Genomic DNA, 26,602 nt, shown 5'->3' with positions numbered 1-26,602 from the left:
TTTTGAAAGAAATCTCTTTATTGATTTTATGAGCTTTGTGGGGTGGGGTGACATCAGATGCCCGTGTAACCTTCAGTCTGTAGCCAGAGGGCCAACAAGACTGAAGACTTCATTCTGTTGTTACAGTGACAGAAACACTTCAAGGATGACTACTGTAGAACCACTCAGGAAAACAGACCTGTGGACGTGACCAGTAGGAGAGCACAACGCTGCACACACACTAGTGACACGTGTAAGTGCTTTATTGTTAATGCCCTCTGAACCTACTGGCCACTCCAAGAGCCAAAAGGACTGTTCCCATCAACGGTGGTGTTGAGACCAGTGGACTGTAAACAAGGAAGGGCTGTGGCCCCAGGGGCGGGAGCTGCCTCCACTCACGTTCCTGACCTGGTTTTGTGCTGATTCCCACTCACAGCTCAGGGCTGATCCTTAGTGCCGCCGGGGCAGCCCCAGTCTGCACCCTCACAGCTGAGGACTGAGTGTAGCCGGGAAGATCCGGGTTGCTGAGGAAACGCACTCTTGTGTGCCCAGTTCACACTCCTGAACGGGACAAGCCAAGACCCTGCCAGTGAGAAGCGGCCTGAGGGGTGGGAGTGCACAGACCCACCCCTGGCGGCTGGAGTCCCACCCTCCCCCAGGCCTGGGGGATGGGCTCCTGTGAAGCTTCTCGCCCGTTGGGTCTCAGGAGTCCCATCCTCCCGGTGCTCTCCAGACTCCTGGCACGCCAACGCTATGATCAGAAGGATTTCTTAGAGTCATTTATACGACTCTCAAGTTCAGTGCCTGTCAGGTTCCTAGCAGTGCGCGGGCATCGTGGGATTCGCTCAGATGTCAAGTCACTTGAAGAGCAATGGCCCGAGTCTGCAGTCCTGGAAGCTGCCAGTAGCTCCGGTTACACCATGTCCACATTAGAGCCCCCTGGAGCGGGACAGGAAACGCAGACAGCCCTGTCAGACACCACCCTGTCTAAGGCTTTCATTAGGATGTCCGGCATGTGGTCTGTTAGCATCTTTGGGCCAATGAGTATTTTGCTGAATTTTGATTCATGTGACCACTTTGCAGTATATTGAGCAGTGTAACAGGAACACCTGAAAAGGACAAAAATCAATTAGCAAAGCATCACTTCCAATTTTTTTTTTTAGTCATCACCTGAGGACATTTTTCCACTTTCTTGTTCAGATAGAGTGGGAGGAAGAGAGAGAAACATCGATGTGAAAGGGACACACTGAGTGGCTGCCACCCGCACGACCAACCAGGGCCAGGGACAAACTGCAACTGAGGTACGTGCCCTTAGCAGGAACCGAACCTGGGTCTCTGGACCGCAGCCAAACCGGCCAGGGCTCACTTCCAATTTAAGTCCTTACACACATTTCTTTTATGGGTGGTGTGTGGACTGAGCCAAGTCAGGGCCCTGCAGCCACATCTCACCTCCGTGAAGGGCCTTCTTCCTCTAGGTGGATGATCCTGCCGGGAGGGTAGAGAGGGGGGTACTTGGTGGGAGATTCCAGTGGGGAGTCACTGGAGAAGCTATATTCTGGGGACCTGTGTGTCAGCAGACTCTGCTCTCCGAGAAGAGGCTGTGCCAGGTCTTGGTGGTTGCCCCCGTCCAGCTCTGTCGGAAGGTCATCTGGGTTCCCTCCAAACAGCCCATACCAGCACCCACGCAGCAAAATCTTGTACTGAGGGCGAGACCCAAGAAGGCAGCATTCTTGTTACTCAGAGGCTTACTGTCAGCAGGGACCTCAGACAAATGCCCCAGCTGTTACATTGGGTTTTTTTTTTTCCTTTACTGATTTTAGAGAGAGAAAGTGAGAGGGAGAGAGAGCTAGAAATAGAAACATAGATGAGAGAAAACATTGACTGGCCACCTCCTGCATGCCCTCCACTGGGGATCAGGCCCATAACCTGGGCATGTGTCCTGACCAGGAATCAAACCGGCGACCTCTTGGTGCCTGGGTTGATGCTCAACCACTGAGCCATACTGGCTGGACTGTTTTATTGTTTTTAAGTTATGGATCTTACAAGTGTGGAGGTCAGTGGGCCTAAACTCAGTGGTCTAGGACAAAGAAGCCACCGAACTAGAAACAAGGTTTAAAAAGGAAACCGTGCCTGGCCGGTGTGGCTCAGTGGTTGAGCGATGACCCATGCACCAAGAGGTCACCGGTTTGATTCCTGGTCGGGGCACAAGCCCAGGCTGTGGGCCTGATCCCCAGTGGGGGGCATGCAGGAGGCGGCCAGTTGATGTTCTCTCATTGATGGTTCTCTCTCTCCCTCTAAAATCAATAAAAAAAAAAAAAAAAAAAATCATGCAGATTTTGAGGGGGAAATTATCCTTAATTATTTTCATGTAACTCTGCAAACCAGTTTTACTTAAAGACATTAGATACTAATATTTTTAAATTTGGGGGGAAGGTAGCTGATAAAATTATTTTAAACTATTTTTTTTCTGATTAGCAACAACAACAAAAGAAGTCAGAAAACAAAGAGGTTAGAGATCTAAACAAAATCACATTTTGATATATTTTTTGCCAAAGCTCATATATATCTCCTTGTTACCTCCCCCTGGCCTCAGATCATACCTCTATGAATCACTTTTAAGCCTGCCTAATTTTTTAACTTTCAGTACATCATGGATAGCTTTCTCTGTTGGTAAATATAAATTCATGTCACCATTCTTTTTTTTTTTTTTTTATCCTCACCCGAGGACATTTTTCCATTTTTTTGTTCAGATAGAGCGGGAGGGAGAGAGAGGAAGAGAGAGAGAAACATCGACGTGAAGGGACACATCGAGTGGCTGCCACCCGCACGACCAACCAGGGCCGGGGACAAACTGCAACCGAGGTACGTGCCCTTAGCGGGAACCGAACCCGGGTCTCTCCAGACCGCAGGCCGACGCTCCAACCGCTGAGCCAAACCGGCCAGGGCCATGTCACCATTCTTGATGGCTGCATAATATTCACAGGACAGACATACAATTATGCCATAAACTCTGTGGCAGCCTTATTTTCTAAGCTTTGTGACCAAAGACATCAGAATACTGTTGGTCACTAGACAGGGCTAAGAAGTACAACAGCAAATCACTTAACTGGAACAGAGATGATTCTATTGTAGTATTTGCTAATTGTGGTGTTTCAAGTGCTTCATTTCTCCATTTGCTTTCTTAGACATCAGCTGTGGGACACCAGACAAGAGTCTGTCCAGCAGCAGCATCACCTGCCCTGCGCTAAGAGGCTTTGAATTTAGAAACATTCTCCCAAGGCCACACACGCTGGTGAGGAGGCCCAGACTCCTGCAGATCCTCTTACAGGGCACAAGTTACCTTGGGCTTATTACAGTGAGCAATCACTCGCAAGATTCTCTTCTTCAAATCTTCCATGTTGGTCACACTTAACCTGTTTATCAAAAGATCAGATGGAGGCTTAGTACTCAGTCTTTTCAACTCGAGTACTGAGCTGCCCCAACTGCAGATAAAGCATCCACAGACTGACCTGGGAATCACATCCTTGCCCAGGACAAGGGACACAGTGAACTTCTTAGAGTATTCATAAAGGGATTTGCTGAAATTTCAAAAAAAGAAAAATTAGTTTCTTCTCTACCCTAACTCGGTAATATTGCACGCACATGTTCGGTGCAGCACTGTTTACACTAGCCGAGAAAAGGAAACAGCCTGAGTGTCTATTGGTCAATGAACGGATAATGTGTGCATAGGCACGTACACACACGGGAGTATTATTCAGCCATAAAAAATAATGAAATCTTGCCATTTTAAACAACATGGATGGACTTTGAGGGCATTGTGTTAAATTAAATAAGCCAGGCAGAGAAAAACAAATACCACACGATCTCCCATATATGTGGAATCTAAAAAATCAAGCTCACAGATACAGAGAGCAGATTGGTGGTTGCCGGGCAGGGTGGGGGAGGGGGGCGAAACGCACAAAGGGACTCAGGGTGGAAACATCCAGCATCGAGCACAAGCAGACTGCAGGCAATGCTGTGTTCCATTTTTACAAGTTGCTAAGAATAATCAAAGTTCTCATCACAAGAAAAAAATGTGTGGTAACAGATGCTGACTAGACTGATCGTGGTGATCATTTTGCAATATATATGAATGTTGGATCAATGTGTCATACACCTGAAATGAAAATATTGTATGTGATTTAGCATTACATCATTTGGGAAATCAAAGTCATGGTCAGACAGACCACTAAAAGGCTATGTAGTCTTTCTTCAACTAGACTACTTGAAAACAAACTTTTGAGGATGAAAAATTAAATGACCAACAAAAGACCAGCCATAACCATATGACTTGTCTGTAGGCACCTCAGCAGCCCCCTGGGTGGGGAGAAGGCGTAGCATCTCACAAGCGGGTATGTGTTCCTGAGCATGATGGCCAGCAGGGCTGCGGCGCCCGCTCCCAGGCTGTGGCCCACAATGACCAGCCGGTATTCCTGAAGGATAAAAGTAGAGCGAGGAAAGGTTAAAAGAAAGAAAGAAAGAAACAGGTAATGAAAGAAAAAAGAAAAATTACAATCTCACAGGAGCAATGCTGAAGGCTTGGCTCAGAATCCCATCGCTGATGAGTCTTCGGTACAAGTATCTGGCAGCTTGAGAAATCCCCTAAAAACGTGACAAAGAAGGTGACTAGTGATTGTCAGACAGGCAGGTTCTGCCACAACAGATGACAGCATTACACTGTGCACTTACCTGTGACAGGCATTGGTCTGGCTAAGTCCCTATGGTTGGTCAGATCTAGATCACAAATGACTAAGGTTTCCAAATGACATTAAAACAAAGTTCTGAATCAATGACATTAATTAAGCATCCACTGTACCTGCAAAGGCAAAACTTAGACCTTCAGAAGTGAGTTTTAGGGAGGTTAGTTTTGATTTAAACCTCCTAATAAATATAGCTCTCTGCCAGCTTCTTGACAGCCAACCAGTTCCAATAGGGCAGAGACAAAGCTCTCATACATTCCGGTCTATGTCCACATGACAAGACCAGCCTGGCTGTGCTCGCGAGATGAGAGGGAGCCTGGCTGACCGTCTCTGCAGCGACGGCACCGTTCTGAGTCTAGTTCTGCGAGGATGCTGAGCCTAGCCTCAGGAGAGAAACCAAAGAAGGCTGCAAGGGTTTACCGCTTTGGGCACAATCTGAGCACTTGTCGACAAACCACCCAGTTCCACTTCCTCTCCCACCAGTGTGAGCGCAGTCAGCTTCCTTCAGCACTTACTAGCACCTGTTACGTGCCTGGTTCTGGGCAGTCAGAGCCAACGGCCTGCACCACGGCTGCTGCTGGTGCGTCTCCCTGGCACATGCTTCACACAGACAAGATGCCAAGACTGTCCAGCGGCGGAGCTTTCAGCTCCACTCACTGTGGCCAGTGTCAGGGCCAACGCCTGAGGACAGGTCGTGCCCTTGTGCCTGAGGGGAAGAGCTATTCTGGAGGAGCTGGAGCCGGAGGGGCCTCGGGTGGTCAGCCAAGCCCTGAGCGCTGCAGCTGTGGTCACACAGGGCCTTGACCTGTGGGCGAACCCTGTAGGAACCGAACTGCGACCGAGCCCAGCAGACTTATGTTGGCTGGTTGATGTGTCTCATAAGGTTTAACATTTTTTATACACACCCAATGATATTATTGTTAAACGGGACTCTCATGAGTTGATGCACAAAGAAATAGCTGAGGGTTGAAGGAAAATAATTCATATTCTCAGGACTGTCAAGCTTCTAACTGGTGACAGACAAAAGCCTCCACTCTGCCTCCTTACTGGAAATTGTCCAGGCAGGGCAGCTACGCTCTTGCTGCAACATATTGGTATAAAAGTTAAGCATTTTAGCCCTGGCTGGTTTGGCTCAGCAGTTAGAGCATTGGCCCATGGACCAGAGTCTCAGGTTCAATTCCGATCAAGGGCACGTACCTCGGTTGCAGTTCAGACCCTGGCCCTGGTTGGGGTCATGCAAGGTCCCTGTTATCCTTTCCTTTCTCTCTCTCTCCTCCTCCCTCCCCTCTCCCCCCTTCCCATTCTACCGAAAGGTAAGTGGGGGGAAAAGAATCCTCGAGTGAGGATTAAAAAAAAATTTTTAAATGATTACTACATAAGTAATACATGTTTTAGTTAAAAAGCACATGAAGTGTATAAAACATCACACGCCCACTGCCCTGCGCCCAACATCCTGACTGACATCATTTCAGACTCCCCTCAAATGTTAAACCCTCTGCTCTGCGACCTCATCTGTCCTCAGGAAACCACAGTGAGGCCCTCGCACCCACAGAGGACGGCCTTGCAGAAGGAGCAGGGTGTGGCTGGGGAGAGGCTGCTGGGGAAATGGAAGGTGGTTCCGCTGCTGGACTGCAAATTCCTCAGAAGGTGACGAAATACCCAGCAGTCCCACGTGAGCAGATAACCTGCACACCCACATGCAGTGACATTATTCATACAGCCAGAATGTGGGCACTGCCCCAGTGTCCACCTCTGAATGAATGGGTAGACCAGAGGGGGGTATGTATATACCGCAGAATATTATTCAGCCTTGAAAAGGAAGGACATTCTGACACAAGTTACATGGACCTTGGAAACTGCTCAGTGAAATAAACCAGTCAGTCATAAAAGGATAGATCCTGTGATTCCTCTTACACGAGATCCCTAAAGAACCAATTTCCTAGATACCGGTGGTACCCGGTGGGGAGGAGTTAGTGAGGGGCCAGAGCTGTGTTGGGACGAGGATTTCCCGGCAGAGACAGGGATACAGTGTTCCGACTCGAACGCACTGAACTGGACACTTCTAAGCCATTAAAAAGAAAAGCACTGTAAGTACATTTAAAACCATTTAGGAGGAGCCGCCGCCGGCACTCAGCGCACTGAACCGCGGGCAGTTCCCCACCGCGAGAATAGGTTCCTTCCCTGACTGGGAAGAGGACGCCCGCAGGGGTTCGGATGCCAACTCTGCCGTGTTCCGTGTTCCGAGAACAGGCTTCTGGCAAGTCACTCGACCACTCTGAACCTGCTTTTTCTTACAGATGCTGCCCGCCAGCAGCTGACAGGCCGCCCCGAGACCCTGCACGGGGCACAGGAGCACGCAGTGTGCAGCCTCTGACGTGGAGCAACTGTTAGGAGGTTTGAATTAACGGGAGACTCAAGAGTTGGTAAATTCTGACCCTTCACCTGAACAGAACATTCCAGACCACAGACCCCAGGGCTTCTACCTTATGTGCCGAACAGTCTTGCAGCTCACACCCTATGTCCAGGGTCTCACTTTCTGCTGACAGGTCCGTGAGGATGTCCTGTAAAGGTGGGAGAAGAGGCTGTTAGCTGGGCGGCAGGCTGGTGGGCGGGTCTCAGGGACAGCAGGGGTGGCCGTCTCCTTGGTCAGACTTGAGACCCAAACCTTAACTTAGGACAGAAACCCAGGTGGCCAGGCAGCTCCTGAGAGACCTGTGGCATGACCAGCTCTGGGCACCTGTCCACGACACACCCTCTGTTCTGCCTCACTGCACACATCTAAGCACCACAGACGTCTGTGTGCTGTCAGCAGCTCACTGGAAAGTAGGGAGCAGAACAGGTAGTGCTGCAGGGTAGGGCGGCTCCCTGGAGGCGGCGGCATGAGCCAGCTCGGCAGGGAAGCGGGCGGTGGCAAGGGGATATGGCAGAGAGGTGGCCAGTGGGAGGTGGGTGTGTCCCTAGGGCCCAGTGAGCCTGACTCCTGGGGGAAGGGCCCCATGTCCACACTAGTCACAAGGCTGCCAGGTTGGGAACTGCTGGCCCCAGAGCCCCCAGTGCCGGGGCAGGAAAGGCAGGCGGGTCGGGGTGAAGCGCCGACAGCTGTGCTGAGAAATGGGAGCAGGAATCGGCGGTGTTCCTTTCTCTAGCCCAGGGGACAGGCCTGGGCTGGACAAGGGCTGTGGCACTGGGAATCGAGGAGATGGCCAGAGAGAAGGCCCGGGCACGCTCCACACTGCAGCCGGGCAGTACGTGAGGAGGGGAACAGAAGGCCCTTCCCTGTGTCTTCAGTGGGCAAACGGGAGGACACCACATGGTTACCAGAAATGGGCCAGACAGACGACCAGGCCGGGGAGGGGGAGGGAAAGGGCTCCGGCTACCCTGGTCTCTGGGCAGACCTTGGTTCCTGAAGAAGCAGGCACGGTCCCGGCCACCTGCTGAGCTGCAAGCCATGTCCACAGAGGAGCATGGAGGCTCGAACTCGAGGGTCTCATTACATTTTCTGGTCAGCAGAGGACTAAGAACCAGGTGATGAGGCAGGAACGGGCAAGAGGTGACCGAAGAACATGAGAAGTGGGGAGAAGCAAGACACCCAGCATCTCCACAGGGCAGAGGTCAGGCCTGAGCGGGACTGCTGGGTTGGGGTCGGAGGGATGGTGGGTCTCGCACCATCTGGAGCAGGCTGAGATCCGGAACAGGAACTCGACCCTGAGGGGTGCCAGCAGCATGGTGCGGCTTTCGGCAGCACTACTTAATTGAGCCCTTCTGGCACTGGGAGTGAAAAATTCAAGGGAAGGGTCACCCAGACTGGGGGCCAGGCACACGGGAGTCAAGTGGATGCCCCTGAGGAGGGACGCCTGCCCCGCTGGCCTCTCTGCTTCTGAGACTTCTCAATTAAAAGGAAATAACTTCAGCCCTGGCCGGTTTGGCTCAGCGGTTAGAGCATCGGCCTGCGGTCCGGAGAGACCCGGGTTCGGTTCCCGCTAGGGGCACGTACCTCGGTTGCAGTTTGTCCCCGGCCCTGGTCGGTTGTGCGGGTGGCAGCCGCTCGATGTGTCCCTTTCACATCGATGTTTCTCTCTCTCTCTCTCTCTGTTCCTTTCTCTCCCTCCCACTCTACCTGAACAAAAAATGGAAAAATGTCCTCTGGTGAGGATAAAAAACCAAACAAACAACAAAAAAAGGAAATAACTTCATCTGTTTTCAGAGTAGGTATTTCACAAGTCTGGTCTGGCTTCCTCATTTCTGCCCGGGGTTTTCCTGTGTGAGGGGGGCTCATGACTGCTTCCCTAGTTCTGACAGAGGCTCTCCAGGCCTCTGCGCCTCTGATTCGCACCCTGTCCCAGGCTCAAGGTCGGGCTCCTTACCTGCAGAGACATGGTTCCTCTCACGGCTACCACAACACACTCTTTCTTGTGGTCCAGAGCCACTATGAAGGGAAGCTCATAGACCTGCGGACGAGAGAGCCAGGCATGGGGCCGGAGGCACGCCAGGCGTTCCCGGGACACTGACCGACCTGTCCCACCCACACGCCAGTCCGTCAGCGCTCATTCTCTCTACATGAAAGGCTTTCATGAACCATGCCTTCGTCCACGTGGAAATGTCCTTGTTTTCCTTTCCTGTCCCTGACCCGCCGTGTGCTACACGGCGTGGGGCTAGTCTAACTGGGCCTCCGTCGCTGCAGCCCAGCATCAGCAGGGTCAGTGGGTAAGTCCAGTTCTGCGCTGACCAACTAGAAGCCGTCCCTCTGGGCCAGGACTGAGAGCTGCTGTCCGACAACGACTTCAGGTTATCCTGGGTGGGGCGGGGCCGCCTTCACAGGCAGAACGAGCCCCTGCTCCGCGAAGTGTGAGCAGGTAGGCGGTTTGGCAGGGAAGCATCACGTTCACCCAGCACACGCACAGGTACAGCTGGAACTCTGGGCCCCTGCCTCCCGAGCCAGTTCTGCAAGGACACAGCGTCCCCGGTCCTCTCGGTCTGCTTTCTCCTCTTCCACAGGACAGTAACGGCCCCAGCCCCTTGGGCTGGAGGGCAGATACCCAGCACCTGGCTTGTGGATGGCCACTGACCAATGACAGCAATACTGTGAGGACAGCCACTGGTTTATGGTGCATGGTTACATATCTGGAGCAAGCAGGAGAGACAATCATGACAACACGGGGGCTCCTGGCTGGGGGACCATCACCAGAGATTGAGTTCATTGGCCTGGTGTGGCCTGGATTTTCAGGGAGTGGGAAGCTCCCCAAAGATCCGATGAGGCAGCACGTGTGAGACCCTGACAGCCACCGGGAGGGCTTTGAGCCACACCAAGGGCAGGTCATAGAAGCTGGGCTTCTGTAGGGTCACCAACTTGCCCAGTGCTCCCGGGCCCCCTCTGGACTGCACAACAACACTGTGAATGGGGCTCAGACCCAGAAACCAGGAGTAACTAGCTCCAGACACTGCTGTGGGATTGAGCCAAACAGGACTCACTGTTCCTCGATGACAGACAGACCCGGGGAGACACACATAGCACCTCCGGTGAGGCGCTCTGCTCGTCTCATGCTAGACCAGTGTGGGCTTCGGGGGGTTGTAAAGCCCCCGAAATGATATGCAAAACCTGGGGCAGAGTGTGTGGGATGTGTCCACGCACAGTTTTCTGGGGGAATAACTTCCATCAGAATTCAAAGGACTCCAGGACCCCAGAGAAGTCAGGAAGCGCTGTCACACTCTACCTTGTCGTGAAAGCTTATGTGAATGAAATCCCTGTACTGGAGCCCTGTCGTCTGCAGGATGGAGCCAAAGTGACAGTTGAGCTGATCACCTCCAACCAAGTCATATTCTGTTGTCCTGCTTCTGCAACTAAAAATGGACAACCTGAGCCACTCACCAAGGGATGTCAAACCTGTCTTGTTTTCCCAGCAAACGCAAGGACCAGAGCTTACAATTTTCAGGACCAAGTCTGGCTAACGTATAATGGCCCTTAAAAGACAATATACTTCTGTACATGCTTCTTTCTATAGTTTAACTTCTGGAATCGTGTGACTGCTTTACACTGTCAAAAAATGAACTAAATCAGCAGGACGGAGAGACCCCAAAGTTACCAGTAATGGGACAAACTGGCACCAGGTGTCTCCCACTGTGATATGCCCACAAGGACACAATGTCCCTCACGGAGCAGTCCTGCCGAAAACATACAGCCTGAATCTAATCACTAAACCTTCAGACAAATGCAAATTGAGGGCCAGTCTACCAAATTCCTGCAGTATCATGAAAAATAAGAAATGACTGGGAAACTGTTCCAACTTGAAGGAGACTGAGGAGACATAACCAAATGCAGCACAATCCCGATGGGAGGGAACTGTGATGGAAATACCATCGGGATAGCTGGAAAAATCTCAGTACAAGTTGTCAATTCGCTAATGATGATTCAATTTCCTGAATTTTTAATTTTTTTTTCTTTAAGGATTTTAGAGAGAAAGGGAGAGGGAGAAAGATAGAAACATCGATGAGAGAAAACATCGATTGACCGCCTCCTGCACGCCCCCTATTGGGGATCGGGCCCACAACCTGGACATGTGCCCTGACCGGGAATGAAACTGGCGACCTCTTGGTGCACGGGTCAATCCTCAAACACTGAGCCACACCTGCTGGAAATTTCCTGAATTTTATCACTGTACTGTAGTTATATAAAAGAATGTCCTTGTTCTTAAGAAACACAGGCTGGCCTGGCTGGTGTGGCTCAGTGGACTGAACGTCATCCCATGGACTGAGAGGTCCCAGTTCGATTCCTGGTCAGGGCACATGCCTGGGTTGCGGGCTCAATCCCCCCTGGGGGGCGTGCAGGAGGCAGCCCATGGATGTTTCTGTCTCACATCCATGTTTCTCTCTCTCCCTTCCTCTCTCTCTAAAAAACAAATACATATTAAAAGACAAAACAGAGGCTGAAGTAATCAGAGATGCAAGGACATGATGTCTGCAGCTTGTCTCCATTGTTCAGAGAGTGCACAGTACACGCGACAAAATGAGTCCCGCCTGGTGACTCCACGTAAAGGATGTATGGGATTCTCAGTGCTGCTCGTGCAGTTTTTGAAATATTTCAAAACAAAGTGTTTTTAAAAGGGAAATCGGATTAGGGTTATTTTTAGAAAATAACATATGGGTGCCCCAGTGAGTGACATCTAGATGGAAGGGGGACACCAAGCCCCTGCCAACCTACCAGTCACCTCCGATTCTGCACAGCCCTGTGAACGGGTTTCTGTAAATGTAGAGGGGCCACCCATAGGCCGCTGCTGCAAAATGCATGTAATGACGGCAGTTTTCTAATTCCGCATCCAAATCGTCCTCCTGCAGAAGAAAAACAGCCTTTTGTTTAGAGGAACCCACTCTGGAGAGGACCAACGCACTGAGACTTAAACCCGAGCTCAGATTCCTCTCTCCCCGCTTCCTGCATTCACTGAGTGGGCCTCTCAGAGGACTTCCGAAGGGAAAACTGGTCCTTACAGAGAGGGAGCAGCACCCCTCATTTTACAGGGCTGCAGCAAGTGCAGTGGAGTCAACAGCAGAATCCCTAAGGACTGTCTTGGCTCCGGCTGCAACAGCCCGCTGACTTCCTGCCCGATGCAGGTCAGGACCAGCAGATTTTCATGCCACTGCAACAAACCAGCAGAGAACTAGGTGCCTGAAGAAGGCGCAAAGAAACACATGCATCTGCGTGGAGTTTCCTTTCAAAAGCATAGACATCTGTGGCAGGAAAACTCTCCTCAAGCAAAACAGCTGTTCCTGCTCCCCAGGCCCAGAGAAGACAGCAAACACATTACCCAGGTAGTCAGGCACCACCCCAGGAGGAATGTTTGAAATGTAGACTCATGCCTAGCCCGTGTGGCTCAGTGAATTGAGCATCGTCCCATCATTTGAGGTCCCAGTTCGATTCCCGGTCAGGGCACATGCCTAGGCAGTGGGCTTGATTCCAGGTGGGGGTCATGCAGGAGGCAGCCGATGTTTCTCTCTCTCCCTCTCTCTCTCTAAAAAAAAAGTCAAGGAAATGTAGACTCACGCCCAGCCGGTGTGGCTCATGGTTGAGCGTCAACCCATGCACCAGGAGGTCACTAGTTCAATTCCTAGTCAGGGCACATGCCCAGGTTGTGGGCCTGATCCCCACTGGGGGCATGCAGGAGGCGGCCAATCAATGTTCTCTCTCATCAATGTTTCTCTCTCTCTCTCTCCTTTTCCCTTCCTCTCTAAGTCAATAAAGAAGAAATTTTTTTAATTAAAAAAAAAAATGTAGACTCACGACAATTTCCTAAAGAGAGAATGCTCTAAAACATAGTGGATGGCGAAGTGGCCAGGAATGGGCTCCCTCTACCTGGTTCCAGGTGACAAGGAGCTGCTGCACCTGACAGGTGACAAATCACAACCAGTACAAACCACAGATCTGATTCCAAGCCAACTCCTGAAATTGCTGATGGCTAGGTTTTCTGTTTGTTTTCTTTTATAAAGATTTACAAATGGGTGTAAATATCAAAAACTGTACAACCCGACAGAAACTTGGGTTTACCTGGGAGGACCCGGGGGAATGGCTGACCACTTCCTCAGGCTCCTGGTTCTTGATACTGTCCTGCTGCTGGTGGAGAAGGGTGAGGCCTGCCGCAAGGTCACTGGGCACCAGGTCTGTGTCCTGGATGGAAACCACAATGGCTTGTCACACCCTCAGCAAGAACTGCCCCTGAGGTCCTTACAATCAGTTTTATGCAGTTCACATGTACACACACACACACAAACATGTACACGCATACACGAGCACACACACACAGTTATGTGTAAAAAGGTGTGTTAAAAGTACTTTCCCTTTGGGACTCCTCCTATATGTGCGCTCAGTGTATTTTATCATCCCGCCCTCAGACAAACCCACTGGAGCACATCAACATTTTGTGGTTCTCCATTTTCAAATTTCCTTTCAAGTGACTCGGCTATTTTTACTCTAATCCCCATCTTTTATGCAGTGGGGGATTAAGTGACTAAATTGGCTACTTTGGTAATAGTGGCCAATTTCAGCCCAAGTGTCTACTCTCAATGCTCAGGCGCGCGAAGCTTTGGCGACACGCCCGTGGAGAGATCTGCGGACCGAGCTCACACTCACCGGGGGCAGCAAGCCTCAAAACGGACCTTGAACTCGGAAAGCAGCCGAGTGGTCTCCCGAGCCTGACCTTCCCTCCCCTCCATTCCAGGAGGGCTATAGGGCGGGCAGGGACCCCCACCTCCAGGACTTCTGGCTCCCAAAACAGAACCAGGTGCTGCCCACGCGGCACTCACTTCTGCTGATGCAGATTACGACATCCTCTAAGAGCCAGATTCTCTTCCTCCTCCCAGCGGTCTCCAGACTAGGCTGAAAGACTCCTTTAAACCGATTCAGGGGGACACACTCTCTAATCCCCACAGGGCAGGCAGACCACACAGAGCGCCGAGAAAAAGACCACAGGTGTGCAGGGCGGCAGGAGGAGCCTCTCTGGCCGACTTGGTCCCCACATGGAACCTAACGGCAGGTGAGCAGGGACCACGGTATGGAAGACACGTTAAATGGGAAAGAAGGACGAACAGCGCAGGTCACAGAGGAACCACTGGCTCGGCGCTGCCTCTCGGAGCAGAGCCACCGTGTCCCGCTGCGAAACAGTGAGAAACCATGTTTGGGCCTGGTGCCTGCTGAGGGCCAGCTGGCTGGGGGTGTGGAGAGACCTGGCAAATTATTCCCAAATGTACAGGTTCCTTAAAAACCAATTCAGTTCATCAAAAACTGATTTGAAAGCTTGACAGTGTAGAGCAGGTGTCGCACTGGCTAAGCCCCCGGAGCACTCCGTGCTCCCCCAGACCACCAGCCGTGGGCGGATCCGCTGGTCTTCAGGGAGGAGGCTGCGTGGGAGGGAGCCCGCCCGCGGTCGCCTGCGGTCGCCTGCGCTTACTGAGAAGTAGGTGGAGAAGAGCTCCGCTGTGCTGGAGAACGCAACCCGGGCGCGGTCATCCTGCTCCACGCAGCAGCACAGGAGCTTGATCCTGGTCTCCCACACGCTGGTAGCTGCTGTCCTGAGGCCACTGAAGAACTGGCTCGACTCCGGATTATCCAGGAGGCTGGGGCCAGCAGAGGAGTACCGAGCTGCTTTCCCCCCCAGCGGGTCAAAGACGATGATAATGGTGACCACCGTGGAGCCGAGGATAATCCAGCTGCCAAACAGAGGGACAAGCAATGACAGGGTCCCACAGCAGAGGGCGGAGCCCAAGCTCCCTCCTGTGGCTCGTTACCCAGAAAGACACAGCTCTCCCAGAACCTGGCTGAGGCGAGCAACATGTTTCTTCTAGAAAGTTCCTCATAAGGCCTCACAAAGATCAGAGCCCTAACGGTAAAGAAACAAGGAGCTCTGTGGGCAGAGGTGTAGCACCTTGCCCCTCCCCCAGCCCGAAGCATGACCCGCCCTTCCTCCTGGGGCCTCAGGGTTGCTCTGGGTAAGCCGAGTTTTGCAGAGTTTGGCAGTGAGCGCACACAGGTCTCCCATCGGATGGACACTCAGGCGCTCCGAGGGCTGGACGGCGCTGCAGGAAGGCGGGCCTCAGAGCTGGACTCTGCTGCCCCCCGCGCTGAGACCCCCGAAAGGCCCATTTCCTCACTTACAACGGGATGAACCCAGATCACTTCGCAGACCTCTTATTCTAGTGTATTACTCTGCCTAGCGCATTTCTTCTCGTCCTGCCTTTAGAGTCTGCCCTTGTTTTGGCCTTCAGGTCTCCTTTCTTGTAGAAAGAGGGAGGGAATACGGAAAACTGGGAACCAGTAAGAAAGAGAACTCCATCAAGACACGCACAACGGAAATGAACTGTTTCTCACGTACAAACAGGCGCCTCTAAATGTCTACCGTTTCCTCAGAGAGGTCCACTCCCAACTCTAGGAAGCCTGCATGACCCTGGGCTGCCTATGAGTTGCTCAGGAAGCTTTGTTTACCTACATCTCAAAGGTACTTGTGACAATCAACAGAGATGACAGGAAGAGCTCACCTGATGACGACAGTTGCAATGATGCCACTCACAACTATCTTGTCACACTGAAAGCTGTCTGCTATCCAGGCGGCCCCCAGACACGCCCAGACCATCTCGGGCAGAAAGAGCGCGAGGCGGATGTACAGCAGCTTGGCCATGGATTTCCGCGGTCCGGGGTTACAAATGGTTCCTAAAACACAGAAACAGTCACCCTGGCCTCCTGCTTCCTCAGAGACCGGTTCCTTTCTACAAACACACAGCTGTCACAGCACCCATGGTGCTGCATGCACACCCACCACGACTCTTTCTCCCTGTAACTGGTCACCGATGCTGAAGATGAGAGCAAGTGACAAAGTAAGGGATGGGAGACGTCACAGAGAGACTCGGACTCGCTTAGACTTACCAGGGTTTAAAAACACTTTGGGGTTCTAACTAGGGTGATCATATAATCATTGTCCAAATTGGGATGATTTTTTTTTTCTTTATTGATTTTAGAGAGAGAGGGAGAGGAAGGGAAAGGGAGAGAGAGACAGAGACATTGGTGACAGAGAACATTGTTTGGCTGCCCCCTACACGCCCCCCACTGGAGATCGAGCCCGCAACCTGGGCATGTGCCCTGACCGGGAATTGAACCAGCGACCTCTTGGTTCACGGGTTGATGCTCAACCACTGAGCCACACCAGACAGGCCAAATTGGGATACTTTTGAGAGCAAAAGAAGATGCTATTGCTAGTCATGCTGGGATGACAAGTATAAAACAGAACTGTTCCAGGCAAACAAAGTTACCCAGGTCCTAAGAGCCAGGAAAATAAGCTCCATCATCTATCTGAACCCTCTTATTCCAGGCACCATCCAAACACTTTATACCCACTGTTCTTTAATGCTCACACCTCAGTTCACAAATGAGAAACTTGAGGCTCTGGGAGCTTAGTAGCTACTTTCTAAAATATAACCCACATCTGTGACCCCAGCTCTCTGCCTCCCCAGTGCCTTCGTGGTCCTCACTTTTGGGAAGTGAACAATTCTGATGTTCAAGATCACTATAAGAAGCCTCATATTTTAGCCCTGGCCAGTTTGACTCAGGGGTTAGAGCATTGGCCCATGGACTGAAGGGTTGCAGGTTCAATTCCCAGTCAAGGACGCGTACCTGGGTTGCAGGTTCAGTCTCCAGCCTCAGTTGGGGTCATGTGGGAGGCAACCAATAGATGTGTGTCTCTCACATTGATGTTTCTCTTTCTTTCCCTCTCTAAAAAGAAATGGAAAAATATCCTCAAGTGAGGATTAACAATAAATAAATAAATAAAAAGAAGCCTCACATTTTAGACATGACATTTTTACCATATTTGTAAAACAAACCCAAGTATCAATAGAGGCTTGTATGCTTTAATTCTTGATATAAAACATCAACTCCCTTTGGAAAAATGTGATAAACATTAAGTAACACAAAAATACCATATGATTAAAACAAATACAATAAATCTAAGCTCTAAAGAATGATTTGGTAAGAAAATTACTTTTAAACTCCAGCCCTGGCCCGTGTGCTCAGTGGTTAGAATGTCAGCCCACACGCCCAGGGTCGCAAGTTCGATTCCTGGTCAAAAGCATGTACCTGGGTTGCAGGTTTGATTCCTGGCCCAGTTGGGATGCGTGCAGGAGGCAACCAATTTAAGTCCCTCTCCCATTGATGTTTCTCTCTCTCTCCCTCTCTCCCTTCCACTCTATCTAAAAAGCAATGGAAAAATATCCTCAGGTGAGGATTAACAAAAATAAATACCACAAATTATTTTTCATTAGAATGAATTACACAGAGTCGCATTTTAAAATATTAGACACTATTAGGCCTCATTTTGGGCACAAAGACAAATTAGGCAACTGAACTGGCGCAATCTCTGAGGAAGTGTGGCCTGAAAAATCAGTTCTATATATGGAGCGTGTTATTGTACAGCAACAGCCGATCACTGGAGAGAAACAGGAATTAGTGCTTGCACACACCCACTGCTTCCTGGAGGGCTGGGGCCCCAAACAAGGGTGTACCCTAATTCGCAGCAGCCCCTGGGTCTGCAAGTCCAACATGCTGACGCTGCACGAATAAAATAAATGCATAAATAAGGAAGCAGAAAATGGAGTTCCGGTGGTCAAGGTTCCAGAAAAGAAGTAGGATACTGAGAAAGCCCTTTACATCGCTATGCCTGCCCAGGAAAACATTTTCATCTATTTAGATATTTATTTTCTTCTCAAGAGAAAGTGCTGGTATGGCCTGGCTGCTTGCAGGCCGTGGTGAGGCAAGGCCTCATGGTTAACACGACAGCTGAGCCCCTATGTCAGGTGCACAACGGTCTGAGAAGTCCTTCGCCAGGCACAGCCGATCACGTGGGCGCTACAGAAGGAAGGCCCCTGCCACAGTCGGGTTCCACACCGCGAGCCACAGGCAGTCTCCTCCGGCGGGAGGTGAGCCACGAGCTTTCCAGACCCAGATGCGGAGGAGCTGCTCAGCGTCCGAAACCAAAACCAGACGCGGTGAACAGCAGACCCCGTGTGTCCAGGGTGTTCCATCAAAGTGTAGCAGTCAAGCCCTGGCCGGTTAGAGCGTTAGAGCAGTTAGAGCGTCAGCCTGTGGTCCAGAGAAACCCGGGTTCGGTTCCCGCTAAGGGCACGTACCTCTGGTGCAGTTTGTCCCCGGCCCTGGTTGGGTCGTGTGGGTGGCAGCCAGTCGATGTGTCCCTTTCACATTGATGTTTCTCTCTCTCTCTTCCGCTCTCTCCCTCCCACTCTATCTGAACAAAAAATGGAAAAATGTCCTTGGGTGAGGATAAAAAAAATAAATAAATAAATAAAATTTATGGCAGTCAAGCCGGTTTGGCTAGAGGTTAGAGCATCGGCCGTTGGACAAAGGGTCTTCGGTTCGATTCCTGGTCAAGGGCACATACCTGGGTTTCCGGTTTGATCCTCGGCCCAGGTTGGGGTCAGGAGGGAGTCAACTAATCAATGTCTCTCTCACATTGATGTTTCTCTCTCTCTCCCCCCACTTCCTTTCCACTCCATCTTTAAAAAAAAAAAAAAAAATCTTTAAAAAGTCAAAAACCATGGCAGTCAAGAGGGTGGACCTTCCCTAATTAAACCTCCCAAAGGGACGCCTTTCCCGTCCCCCTGTCCTTCCCTCGGGCACTTTACCTTTGCCTTTCTCTCTCCTAAACTCCAAGGGCCCTTCTTTTGCTTCTGTAACTTGTTTCCTGAGCCCACGCAGCCCAGCTGGCTCACTTCTACTACCTCGGTAACTTTCTAAATAAACTTTCCCTTAGAATTTGAAAACATTAAAAATAAAACTCCCACACAGTAGGATTTCATCAGGTAGGTTCCCAAATAAAAGCTAGAAGCTACCACAATGCTATCACGATTCTTCCCAACTGAGCTACATGGATGACCAAGGAACAGAGGATAGATAAACACACAAGCTTCAGTCTTTTGTGTAAAAATGACCGAATTCCATCTGTTCCACACGTGCTCAACAATGTGTGGTATTTCTTTCAGAGGGGGATAGCATACAAAAGCTCAAGAAACATGGTCTTTCTGCTCCAAAAACAGATTGAGATAACATAGAACAGAAGGGGCAATAGAATTCATCCATGTATTGGGAATAAAATTTACCAATGTGCTAACAGTTACTTAAAAATATACCTAAAATGGCCCTGGCCAGTTTTTCTCAGTGGTTAGAGCTTCGGCCTGCGGCCCAGAGAGACCCTGGTTCGGTTCCTGCTAAGGGCATGTACCTCGGGTGCACTTTGTCCCCGGCCCTGGTTGGGTCGTGGGTGGCAGCCACTCGATGTCTCTCTCTCTCTCTCTTCCTCTCTCTCCTTCCTGCTCTATCTGAACAAAAAATAAAAAAATACCTAAAATGTACAAGTTGTCAAACACTCACTAATTTTGTGCAGGTGAAGCATGTAAAAGTAAGACGTTCAAGTAGGTATAAAGTAAACATTCAGCCTTCCTCCATCGCTGACCTGTCTTTCAGTTACCTTCCTAAAAGTAAACTAGTGCCCTGGCCAGTTTGGATGAGTGGTTGGAGTGTCGGCCTGAGGACCAATAAGTTGCGGGTTTGATTCTGATCAAGGGCATGAACCTCAGTTGCAGTTTGTTCCTGGCCATGGTTGGGGTCTTGGGGGAAGCAACCAATCGATTATGTCTCTCTCACATCAATGTTTCTCTCTCTCTCTGTCTGTCTATCTCCCTCCCACTCTATCTGAAGATAAATGGAAAAGTATTCTCGGGTGAGAATTCAAAGAAAAAGTAAACTAGTAACCTGCGTAGCCTCCCAGTCTTCACGTGAACAAAACATGGGATGTGTATGCATATCCGTCAGAAAACAGCAAGTGAATACAGTGTTCCGTATCTTAGTTCAATCTTTCCTTACCTGTTCAAGCATGCCTCACTTTTTAGCAGGTGCACAGCAGATCATCATAAAAGTGACTTACACTTTACTTAACCAATGGCCCACTGACAGGCACTGGGTTTGTTCCCACCTTTCATACCTATAAACAACACTGCAGTGAACATCCCTACAAATACTTTGCACACTGTCAAATAACAGGAAAAAATGGATTCACATACATACAGCCAAACTGGGTTCCAAGAGAGTCAACCAGATTACACTCCAACAGAATGCGCTGCTTGTTTCTGCACAGCCTCACCAACTCAGGTTATCTAGGTGGGTTTTCCTACTGCGACTGAGGCTGGACAGTCAGTGTAAGTTATTTATGTTTATTTAACTGTTCAAGATCTCTGCCCATGTTTCTACCGACTACAGGTGTTTTCTTATCACAAAAGCCCTTATAATTAAGGAGACTGGCTCTAAGTCTCACATTTTACAATATTTTTTTCCATTTTCTTTTTTTAAACTTTGTTATGTCTCACTTAAATTTACATAGTTTTACTAAAGTAAAACTAAAGATGTTCATCATTTGTAACAAATTGGCAACTGAACTAACATGTTTTTGTAAAACAATTTTCAGTTCAGCTGTGATCTCTCTTGCCACAAGTAACAGAAAGTCCAACTCAAACTGGCTACAGACCAGGAAGAGCTGCCCTGCTGTGAGCGGGCCAGGCAGAGCGGCTCCCAGTGACTGCCATCGTTCTGTCCTCCTCAGGGTGTTGGCTCATCCTAGCCCGAACGCAGTGGGAATTCAGTAGCTCGTCCAAGCACAGCACCACCCAGAAGGGGATGATGTTCCTAGGGGAGCAAGGAAGGACTTCTCCAGAACTTCCCAGTAAGCTCCCTGAATGTCACTGGCCCCAGCAGGGACACACACCCATTCCTGAACCAATCACTGACACATGAGCATCGTTCCTGAGCCAGGCAGAGGGCCAGCTTCTCTGACACATGCACTTGGTATGTGCAGGGTGGGGGATGTCTTGAATTAAACTGGGTTCTGTTTGGAGGAGGCTGCTGGGTAGGCAGCCAATCCCTAATGTGATGATGCCTAGGAGGAGGGGCCTTGATGAGTACACCACCCATCACAGGGGTGTGAACGGCCCTCTGGACGTATTTTGTAAAATACTGACACTCCCAAAGACATCTGGAGGAAAACAATTCAGGGGAAAAATCTTACACTTATTGCTTCAAATGTGAACCCTATTACAGTTGTAAACATGGTGTATGAACCAGAATGTGACCTGAACAGAAAGGGCAAAGAGGTTAAGTAATGCTGTATCTGAAATGAGAACAATCTCAGTACTTCATCTTTCAGAAATTCTGACTTACTAATATCTTCATAATGCCACTCACACCACATTGCACACATTCAGTTCCTCTTCCCCAGCCTCAGCACCAGTGACAACCCACACTTGGGGACCGACACAACCACAGAACCAGGCCCTCCTCTGACCAGACCCCATGCTTCCGTTTTCGGAGCTCTTATGTCTGCAGCTGCTATAGTCAGTGGGCACCCAGCCCTAAGGTCTCTTTCCATGGAACACCACTGACGCTTTTCTGTGTCGCTCCTCATGAACTACCATTTTTAAAGTTCCAGTCTGTCATTCCAAATGCCAAGATCTTGCCTCTGTCATGAGCTACGCCTCCCAGTCCCATGGTCAGCTACAATCTGTAAGCACACCTCCTGTATCGATTCGAGCAGTGACACAGCCCTGAAACCCTGCGCAGCGGCTGTCCTGCCTTGGGCTGAGGAGTTTATTTACTGATCCGCTATTAGTCACCAGAGGGCTCAGCTCACCCTGTGAACCAGGCAATCAACAGGGAAGGTTTCCAACATTCTCAGCTAAGTGACTGTCTGCAGAAAATGGGGACATATAGGGGAAAAAATTATCATTAATAATAGATGTAACTCTTGCAACTCATTAATGAAAAGACAAATAAAATTAAGCAAAGCATCTAAATAGACATTTCTCCAAAAATGATACACAGCCCTGGCCGGGGTTCTCAGTGGTTAGAGCGTCGGCCTGCACACCGAAGGGTCTCAGGTTCAATGCCTGGTCAAGGACACATACTTGGGTTGCAGATTCAATTCCCGGCCCTGGTCAGGGCGCATGCAGGAAGTAGCCAGACAACGTGTCTCTCATATCAATGTTTCTCTCTCTCTTCCCCTCCTCCCCCCATCCCTTCCACTCTCTCTAAAAATCAATGAAAAAAAAAAAATATCCTCAGGTGAAGATGAACAACAACAACAACAAAAAACACACAAATGGCCCTGGCCGGTTTGGCTCAGCGGTTAAAGCATCGGCCTGCGGTCCTGAGAGACCCGGGTTCGGTTCCCGCTAAGGGCACGTACCTCGGTTGCAGTTTGTCCCCGGCGGGTGGCAGCCACTCGATGTGTTCCTTTCACATCGATGTTTGTGTGTCTCTCTCTCTGGTTCTCTCTCTCCCTCCCACTCTACCTGAACAAAAAATGGAAAAATGTCCTCGGGTGAGGATTAAAGAAAACAAAACAAAACAAAAAAACACACAAATGGCCAATCAGCATATAAAAGGATATTGGACATTATTAGTCATCAAGGAAATGCAAATCAAAACCACGAGATAACCCCTCACACCACTAGGATGCTATGATCAAGGAGTCACAGCCCTGGCCAGTGTGGCTCAGGTGGTTGGAGCGTGAGGGGGCAACCGATCAATGTTTCTCTCTATCCCTTCCTCTCTCTAACAATCAGTAAAACCATATATATAAAAAAAAGATGTCACATAATAAGAGTGGTTGAAGATGTGGAGAAACTGGAACCCTCAGACACTGCTGGAGGGAAAGAAAAATGGTGCAGCTGCTTGGAAAACAGCCCGGCAGTTCCTCAGAAGGCTAGACAGAGCTACCCGGCACCTCCGCCGCTAGGCACACACCCAAGAGAACTGAGAACGCGCGTCTGCACAGGGCACGTCTGTGAACGTTCACAGCGGCAGCACCCTTTGTGGTGTCAGAAGTGGGACAGCCAGATGTGCGCCAGCTGAGGGACGGGTGAGTAAAATGAGGTGCATCTATTCAATGTAACGTTACTCAGCCATAGAAAAGAAGGACGGACTAGAAAGAAAAAAAAAAGAACAACAACAAAAATAACAAAGCCTGGCCAGTGTGGCTCAGCAGCTGAACGTCGACCCATACACCAAGAGGTTGTCGATTCCCAGGGCGCAAGCCCAGGCTGTGGGCCCGATCCCCAGTGAGGGGCGTGCAAGAGGTGGCCAATCGATGTTCTCTCTCATGGATGTTTCTCTCTCTCTCCCTCCCTCTAAAATCAATAAAGAAAAAAAGATTTAATAAGAAAGAAATGAAGTGCTGACATGCTACAAGAATGAACCTCACAAACACAATGCTAAGTTACAAAGCCAGACCAAAAGGCCACACCTGGATGGTTTTACCTATGTGAGTCTGGAACAGGCAAATGTGCAGAGAAAGAATGTGGATCAGTGAGTGCCTAGCGCTGGGGAGACAGGAGGGGAGACTGCTACTAGGCATGGGGTTTCTTTTTGGGTGATGAAATGCTCTAAAAAAATGATTGTGGCGATGGCTGTACAATTGTGAATATACTAAAAATCACTAAATTGTACATTTTAAATGAGTGATTTGTATGGCGTGCAAGTTATATCTCGATACAGCTGTTACGATACACTAGGTGTCAAACAGAAAAGGCCCTGGGCAGCTCTCTCTGTGGAGCACGCCCGAGCCTTGCCCTAAGTCCTTCCCCGGTCCTCGATTCTCTCCTGAGCTCCAAGGGCCCTTCCTTTGCCTCTGTAACGTGTTTCCTGAGCCCGTTTCTTCCACAGTTGACTTCTACCTTTGTGACTTTCTAAATAAACTTTCTCTTATAGTTTGAAAAAAATAAAGCCAATCTTTTTTTAAAAATTGATTTTAGAGCGCTGGCAAGTTTTGCTCAGTAGTTAGCATGTCAGCCCTGAGACCAAAGAGTCACGGGTTCGACTCTGGTCAAGGGCACATACCTCGGTTTAGGTCCAGTCCCTGGCCCCGGGGGGGACATGCAGGAGGCAGCCAGTCCATGTGTCTCTTTCACATCAATGTTTCTTTCCCTCTCCCCGCCCCACCCCACTCTATCTGAAGATAAAAGGAAAAAATATCCTTGGGTGAGGCTTTAAAGATATTTTTTAAATTAATTTTAGCCCTGGCCAATCTGGCTCAGCGGTTAGAGCATCAGCCTGTGGACCAGAGAGTCCCAGGTTCGGTTCCTGCTAAGGGCATGTACCTCGGTTGCAGTTTGTCCCCGGCCCCAGATGGGGTCGTATGGGTGGCAACCGGTCGCCCCCGCTCTCTCCCTCCCGTATGGAGATTGGCTGCCTCCCATATGCACCCAATGTGGGGGGTACCCGAAACCTAGGTATGTACCCTGACCAGGAATTGAACCTGCCACCTTTTTGTGTACAGGAGGAGACTCAACCAACTGAGCCACACAGCCAGGACAAGGCTGATCTTTTTACCTTTCATGCTGACGTACACGATGGCCGACAAGGTACATATAATAACTGCCAGGAGAACAATGAGAACGATCATGTAACTGCTGAGCAGGACCCCGCCAGCACAGTCCAGCTTCCCTCTGTGCCTGAGGTACAAAGTCAGAATGCCAATCCACCTGTTGAGAAACAGGGAGGGTCAGAAATGCAAGGCAAGGAGCTGCTTTGTAAAACATGATAGAAATAAAAGGACTCAGCATTTTCTAAAACAAGGTGAGGTTCCCTTTGAAACCTAATTTTCATCAATAAAAGATCTACAAAGTCAGCTAAGAGTATGACTTTTAAAAATGAGTTTTATACTTCCCATGCTTACATAACAGTTCTTATTCTGTGCCTGCTGTAAAACACGAAAGGCGTTTATAGCCGTAAGAAAGCAAATATAACTTGAGCTGCTACAGTCCTCACAGGACTCTGACATACACAACTGGTAAACCAACAACTATATGCTTGCTAAATTATTAATAAGAGAATTCTTTTGTTTTGGGGGTGTACATGCCCCTAGCGGGAACCGAACCCGGGACTCTCTGGTCCGCAGGCTAAGGCTCCAACCGCTGAGCCAAACCGGCCAGGGCAACAAGAGAATTCTTATTTCTGGGGATTAAATTGATAAACACATTGTAATCTGCTTTGTGTAATACCAAAAAAAAGAGGGGCAGAAAGCAGGTTATGCAAAGACGGTCCTGGTGTCCACTGCCGAACCTGAAGGAAACACTGTGAGCTTATAAATATGTTCCGTCACTCAGTGCCCAATAATGAAAAGCAGCAGCAAACAATGCCAAAGCAACTGATCTGTCACTGGAGGTATTTCAGCAGAGGACACACCTGCCTGGCAAGAACATGGCATTACGGATTCAAGCCCCGACCAAGGATTCTAGTCCAAGTGGAAATGGACTAGATAACTTTGCATGCTTTGGTCAGTTCCGTGATATTATGGCCCGGTGTCTAGCAATAATGGGAAGTGACCTCGGAAAGGCTTCGCAACTACTGAGCAGCCACTCCTAACGTTTCCTGTTTTTATTGTTTTTCCCCCTTCAAGAATCTACTTTTTTTTTTTTTTTTTTTTTTTTTCATAACAACGGTATGATGCCTTGCTCAGATCCTCCGAGGACAGACCTCGGGCCCCGATTCCACACTTTGACAGACAAGAGCGAATATGCCACGCTCGTCTGCTTCTCGTGGAATGCAGCCACCCCCGGCTCGAGACCCGCACCGGGCGGTGCAACTTTCCATCTTTCACTGAGGGGGTGCGGGGTGCGGGGAGCAGGGTGCGGGAAGGGTGCAGGTGCTGCTTCTGGCTCGAGGAAGCACGACCCCAGGCTACGGCTTTCGGGAGCCCGGGGAGTCGCGGCGGCTCCCAGGGCTGCTCGAGCCCGGGGCGCGTGCGTCCGGGTCGCCGGCCCACCTGGGGCCCCCGGGCACGCCCACCTGCTCCGGGCCGCTCGCGGGCGAGGGGCGGAGGAGCAGCGCCCACCTCGGGCCCCGGGGACCGGACGAGACAAGAGGGCGCCAGGCAAACCCCGGACTCCGCTGTCACCTGACCGCACGGCCGCCCCTCGCGGTCGGCCCGCCGACACCCCGCGCCCGCTCCCTCCTCCGCCCGCCGTCCTCACCAGAGCACCCGCAGGCACAGCTCGAACAACCCCGGGAAGACCAGGTCGTCGCTGGCGATGGCCCAGCGCCGGCCGAAGAGCACCATCCCCGGCATGGCGCAGGCTCCGCCGCCCGGCCTCGCGACAGCCCGCCGCGCTCCGGCCGCCACTCAGCGTCCCGCGCCCTCCGGGCTCCACAACCGAACTGACCGCGGCTCGGCGCAGGCGCCCGCGAGCACGGGGCCAGGCGCATGCGCATGCGCGCGCCGAGGCCCCTCCGCGCCTGTGCAGGTGCTCTGACCCGGAAGACGCCGGCGGGCTTTCTGGCAGGTGTGCGCGGC

General features: G+C 50.5%; 1 protein-coding gene and 1 long non-coding RNA gene across 5 annotated transcripts; one reads left to right on the top strand and one right to left on the bottom strand.

Moving 5' to 3' along the window:
* DAGLB (diacylglycerol lipase beta) lies at positions 1 to 26,399 on the bottom strand. Of its 3 annotated transcripts, XM_036240870.1 has the most exons (15): positions 26,283 to 26,399; positions 24,640 to 24,791; positions 15,735 to 15,906; positions 14,651 to 14,909; positions 13,252 to 13,371; positions 11,914 to 12,041; positions 10,430 to 10,556; positions 9,083 to 9,166; positions 7,202 to 7,279; positions 4,540 to 4,620; positions 4,324 to 4,451; positions 3,489 to 3,557; positions 3,320 to 3,392; positions 1,429 to 1,679; positions 1 to 1,088 (listed from the first exon to the last, which is right to left on the bottom strand). In XM_036240870.1, exons 1-15 carry the CDS (start codon positions 26,375 to 26,377, stop codon positions 893 to 895), a joined length of 2,013 nt encoding a protein of 670 aa, XP_036096763.1. In that variant the 5' UTR covers positions 26,378 to 26,399; the 3' UTR covers positions 1 to 892. The 3 variants fall into 3 exon arrangements, with proteins under 3 accessions (XP_036096763.1, XP_036096765.1, XP_036096764.1); XM_036240871.1 differs by lacking the exons at positions 1 to 1,088; positions 1,429 to 1,679 and adding an exon at positions 2,977 to 3,223; XM_036240872.1 differs by lacking the exons at positions 11,914 to 12,041; positions 14,651 to 14,909.
* LOC118615715 lies at positions 133 to 8,628 on the top strand. 2 transcript variants are annotated; one of them, XR_004956467.1, is made up of 3 exons: positions 133 to 232; positions 7,016 to 7,141; positions 8,229 to 8,628. It is a non-coding gene; the product is annotated as an uncharacterized LOC118615715 (long non-coding RNA). The 2 variants fall into 2 exon arrangements; XR_004956466.1 differs by lacking the exon at positions 133 to 232 and adding an exon at positions 6,349 to 6,365.
* Positions 26,400 to 26,602: the final 203 nt, after the last annotated feature.

Source organism: Molossus molossus, unplaced genomic scaffold (genome assembly GCF_014108415.1).
Source record: "Molossus molossus isolate mMolMol1 unplaced genomic scaffold, mMolMol1.p scaffold_m16_p_4, whole genome shotgun sequence".
Lineage (NCBI taxonomy): Eukaryota > Metazoa > Chordata > Mammalia > Chiroptera > Molossidae > Molossus > Molossus molossus.
This window is presented reverse-complemented; position numbering and strand designations above follow the sequence as displayed.

What these genes read in the sequence shown, in the direction of transcription:
- DAGLB (XM_036240870.1), bottom strand. Translation starts at nt 26,377, where the DNA reads ATGCCGGGGATGGTGCTCTTCGGCCGGCGCTGGGCCATCGCCAGCGAC. An exon ending in ATTGCAACTGTCGTCATCAG is followed by an intron (nt 14,910 to 15,734) that starts GTGAGCTCTTCC and finishes TCTGTTTGGCAG; the next exon opens with CTGGATTATCCTCGGCTCCA. An exon ending in CCACCCAGGGGGCTGCTGAG is followed by an intron (nt 3,558 to 4,323) that starts GTGCCTACAGAC and finishes TTGAAATTTCAG; the next exon opens with CAAATCCCTTTATGAATACT.